At 38.0% G+C, this 5,234-nt stretch overlaps 2 protein-coding genes across 2 annotated transcripts in view; one reads left to right on the top strand and one right to left on the bottom strand.

The window, feature by feature from the left end:
- LOC106868831 (cytochrome P450 3A7) overlaps window positions 1-5,234 on the top strand; it is a 388,137-nt gene that overhangs the window by 158,138 nt on the left and 224,765 nt on the right. The window lies entirely within an intron of this gene.
- The window catches only part of LOC106884149 (cytochrome P450 3A19), a 69,356-nt gene continuing 65,513 nt past the window's right edge, over window positions 1,392-5,234 (bottom strand). Inside the window, exons 9-11 of the mRNA XM_052976965.1 lie at window positions 4,020-4,157; window positions 2,609-2,771; window positions 1,392-1,626 (exon numbers count right to left, since the gene is read on the bottom strand). Coding sequence (XP_052832925.1) covers window positions 1,552-1,626; window positions 2,609-2,771; window positions 4,020-4,157 — 376 coding nt within the window. The 3' untranslated portion in view covers window positions 1,392-1,551. The remainder of the gene's footprint in view (window positions 1,627-2,608; window positions 2,772-4,019; window positions 4,158-5,234) is intronic.

Genomic DNA, 5,234 nt, shown 5'->3' on the forward strand with positions numbered 1-5,234 from the left:
ATATACATATATATATATACATATATATAAGAGTCAGCCTTGTTACACTTTCTATCATTCTGAATATTCCCGAGAACTATATTAAAGGTATCTTTAACTCACTTTTCAAGGAGATTCAGCGTGACACAAAATGTGACAAGGCTGGCCCCTTTTGAATTACAGGTACAACTCACTTTTGCCAGCTGAGTGGACTGGCGCAACGTGAAATAAAGTATATTGATCAAGAACTCAACGAGTCGCCGGGGAATTTAATTTCCTGCGATGATCGTGACCCTTACGAACGTGAGCCGAATGCTCTAACCACCAAGCCACGTGCCTTCACTACATCTGTACTACATCTGACGTAGCTATCAGTGTTCAAGATATATATATGTGTATATTTCTATAATATAAATTGGACATGAGCGATCGTTATATTCTTTCTTGTCTTGAGGTTCACAAACGGCTGAGTGGATTCGCGTGAAAAATGGCACACATGTGGAGACAGGTGCATAGATTGGAATGCTGTGTGTATTTTTTCCTAGCCCCCATAATTACCGAGAAAATCGATTAAAACTTTTCTAATGGAATTCCCCTGTTTGTTCTGCCATTAAAACAACCAGTTGTTCACACAGCCGGCATATACCATTTCGCTAGCAATAAGGGGAGTTCAGGATGACAGTCAGCCAAAACTTTCACTATGCTGCCTCTCTTCTTTCACCTCTTTGTGGGGTTAATAATCTTCATCTTTAGTTACAGTTTTTCATTCAAACTACATAATAGGCAGAATTGTCGGATTAAGACGGTAGGGTGTTTTGAGGGAGATTTGGCTACCATGTAGAGGTCTGAACTTAATTGTCATTCACATATTTGTATTTCAAAAATTTAACAATCTTTTCCATAAATCAACAATCGTAAAAAATTTCTACCATGACCTCACATTTTCTATGTATGTGTGTGTACCTTAAAAGACGTGATTAGACAGAGGTCCAATAGAATAAATCTCAGAAACAGACTACGTACAAATTCTTTCTTCACAACTACTCAATCTGTTTTCTGACAAGGGTGGGGTCAAGAAATGTCCATACAGCTGGAGGGTCCAATCGAAACAGAGGACCCGAAATGATAAGGTTGAAAAACGCTGTTATAGATTATGCCTAACCAAAAATGATCACAGCCACATCACCCAAACAGACCGGGTGAAACCGGGCCTAGCTGCTAGTATATATATATATATATATATATGAGTGTGTGTGTGTATGTATGTATGTACATACGTATGTGTGTACATACGTATGTGTGTACGCGTGTATGTGTGTATGGCTGCCTGTGATTACATTCATATTATCTCTGTAATGCATATTTCTCCTTTTGACTATTCAGTACTATTTTTACTAACAAAGAATGGCGGCTGAATTAAAAAACGAATATTTATTCAAATTCTCTTAACATACATCTTCTAAATTCATGTTGATTAATGAATATTTGTTATTTTATTACATGATAATACAGTTAATCATTTTTATATAATTTCATAAGTGATTGATTTGATTTTATGGTAGTTTATTTTCATCACCTTCGTTCAAATTTCAACCAGACTCCATTTTTAGCAGCCAACAGAAAGTGATCACTGAACACGAGTGGGTTCTGTAATAGAAAACAGAAAGTTAAAACAGACGCTTGTGTTTGTCTGATTGTATGTATGTATGCATGTATGTATGTATGTATGTATGTATGTATGTATGTATTTATGAATAAACTTGTTACAAGTTCAAGTATATTCGAAACCGTAAGAAGGCTATTCACTGCGTTTTGTTATGGAGAAATAATTTTGCTGTAGACAAAAGTCTGCAAACGCACCGTGACAACTCTGTAGTTGCCTTTCTTTCCGATTTACAATACTGATAAGAAGATAACCTGTGGTAACCTGTCTGAAATGCATGCATCCATTTATCTGGATGCATACCTACATGCAGGTAAGCATGCATAATGCTAGTCTCTTGTAGTCCGAAAAAGGGGGCGACAACCAGCGCAAATGGTTTGTAGTGATCAAATGTATGCACTGTACGTTAGCTCCTCTTCCCCCACGAAAACAAAAACGGCGTTCCCTGAACAGGTCCGCGGTGTACCACATGTCAAGTGTTGAAGTGACCACATAGCATCACGTGAGATGAAGAGTTGTACTGGAACATAATACACTACCTGGTCCAGGAATTGAAACCACGATCTCACAAAACACAGGAACATGCGCCTTCGACACGCACGCACGCACACACACACACACACACACACACACACACACACACACACACACACACACACACACACACACACACACACACACACACACGCACACATGTCATTTAATGTACACTGTATTAGTATATGAGATACTAATAGTTTCTTGCCATTTACTTTTACTTTATTCTATGAACCTTTATTGGATAAAAAGCAAAACTCACTTCGGCAGGATTTAAACTCAGAACATAAAGAGCCGCAAGAAATGCAGCTCGCCAACGATTCTATCAGCTTGCTCCATCGAGTTTTGTTTGGAATAAAAGATAAAAAAAAGAAATACACCCAAAGTTTGTAAAAATTTCAATTTTACGGACAAAAATACGGTAATTACTTCGGTTTTCTCTGTCGGAAGAATTTTGAAATTTCGAATGATTTGAACTGCTGCTATCTTGAACTCCATCTTGGCCAGTCTCATTCCTAGACACATCCTTGGTCCCGCACCAAATGGTAAGTAGGTGAATGGTACTTGCTGAGATTTTGCTTCTTCACTGAATCTGTAAATATCAAAAATACATCGATAAGCAGTCCCATATTATTTGTCGTTGTGGTTGTTACTTTTGATGATGATGATGATGAGGCTACAGAGGGATAGAAAGTTTTAACTAGCAAAATAATTAACTTTCGTGTAAGTATAAGAAGTTGTTACGATTTAGTTCCTATTTGCTGACCCTTAGAAAGTATGAAAAATGGCTAAGATTTCCTTCAAACTTTTCTTTTGCTACACTTATTCAAACGCCAAAGAATCTCCCCTCAACACATGGCTATGATGCTCCCCCACTACTTCTGCTCATGATCAGAGATGCACATATTGTCAGCCACGAAGTGACATGCTCAAGTAGTTATGGTCAAGCAACTGACAAGAAAATCTTTGACATTTCTAATTCAGCAACTCAGCACTGAATCCTGTTTAAAATGCAGTGGAAAATTGCTAAGTTTTAAAACATTTGATATCCAACTCACCAAAGCAAAGTTTGAAGGAAATGGTAGTCATTTTCTTTGATTTCTAAATAGAAGTAAATAGGAAATAACACTTACTGACCAAAAACAAAAAGCAAACCTCGGATATTGAACAGAATATTAACTATAAAGTGCTGAATTTACCTGAAATGTAATGGGAAATTAGTCAGTTTCAAAACATTGATGTCCGGGTCACAAAAGCAAATTTGAAAGGTGGAATAGTAGTAATTTCCTTTGATTTCTAGATTGGAGCAAGTATGAAATAACACTTACTTTGATACAAAATGTTATTGACTTAGCTCCTTTGAGTTTTATTTGCTGTCTTGCAAACAACTCGCACATGCAAGTGCTACCAGTCGAGAATTCCGCATACCGGAAGCCAGCAAGTGTATGGGGTCATCAGGAGAGAATGCGCACCGTTTCGGGGCCTACCTCTCGACGGCATCAGTGCGCACCGGCCCCCCTCACTGATGTGAGGCCCCGCTTGCTAGATCAACTGGTTATTAAAAACAAAGCTCAATATTTCTCTAGCCATCGCTCATCGTCTCTTCTCCACTGTCTTTTAGATATCGGTCATGGTGGTTTTTACCTTACGATGAGTTAGACCTGAAATATTTATTAGAACTAAAATATCGTATGCATGAGGCTATAATAGAAGACATTTACTCGAGGTAACGTGTACTAAGATGGAATTTAGAACCACTCAGATGTGAATCAAACTATTTAACCATATATCTAAGGTGGCGCCCATTAAATGAATATTGTAAGGTAATTTAAAGTGTTACCTTTCTGGAATAAATTTGTCTGGTTCAGGCCAGTATTTCGGATCATAATGTATAGTATCGATAGCGATTCTGAGAGATAATCCTTTGGGTATCTTTGTACCTTTTATCGTGCAAGTCTTTCTACACTGACGTTCAACTCTGAAATAGCGGTTGATAGTTAATAGAAATGAGGTAAAAATTAACATAAGTTAGATTATCTATCAATTGTTACTGCATAAACATACACACGCATAGAGAGCGAGAGAGAGAGAGAGAGAGAGAGAGAGAGAGAGAGAGAGAGAGAGAGAGAGAGAGAGAGAGAGAGAGAGAGAGACATGGTTGGATGGGTGGATGGTTGCATTAATGAATGGATGGGTGGATGGATGGATGGATGGATGGGTGGAGGGTGGATGGATAGATGGATCGGTGGATGGGTGGAAGGGTGGACAGACAAACGGACAGAGAAGCAAGCATATAGATAGGTAGATAGAGAGATAGATAGATAGATAGATAGAGAGAGAGAGAGAGAGAGAGAGAGAGATAGAGAGAGAGAGTGAGTGAGAGAGATAGGTAGATAGATAGATAAATAGATAGATAGATAGATAGATAGATAGATAGATAGATAGAGAGATAGATAGATAGATAGATAGATAGATAGATAGATAGATAGAAAGATAGAGAGATAGATAGATAGATAGATAGATAGATAGAGAGAGAGAGAGAGAGAGAGAGAGAGAGAGAGTGAGTGAGTGAGAGAGATAGGTAGATAGATAGATAAATAGATAGATAGAGAGAGAGAGAGAGAGAGAAATTGCAACCGAAGTCTTTGCCCGTTTCCATGGCTTGTTTTCTAATTCTTTGATTAACTGAATTACACACTCATTGAGTATTATCTATACTATAAATTGCAATGTTCTTGATTGCTTGATTGATTGATTGATTGTGTGTCGGCAGATTCACTCGAGAACGGTGCAGTGGAATCGCGTGAAATTCAGCACAGAGCGGCAGCATGGTCCGCTCATGTTCAGGAGATTTTTATTGCCCTCCAACTCCCATGGTTACCGAGATAATCGATTATTACTTTTTAAGATAGGAATATCCCATTCAAAGTGGGGAGGGGCGATTTTGTTGCCTTTCCCATGCGCGAAATTTTACGAAAAACCAGCACAATAAAGATTATTTTTTCCAAGTAATGTGGCTGGGTTTGTTTTTCGAAAATTTTAATCAGAGACACAG

The sequence above is a fragment of the Octopus bimaculoides genome, chromosome 26 (genome assembly GCF_001194135.2).
Source record: "Octopus bimaculoides isolate UCB-OBI-ISO-001 chromosome 26, ASM119413v2, whole genome shotgun sequence".
NCBI classification, from domain to species: Eukaryota; Metazoa; Mollusca; class Cephalopoda; order Octopoda; family Octopodidae; genus Octopus; species Octopus bimaculoides.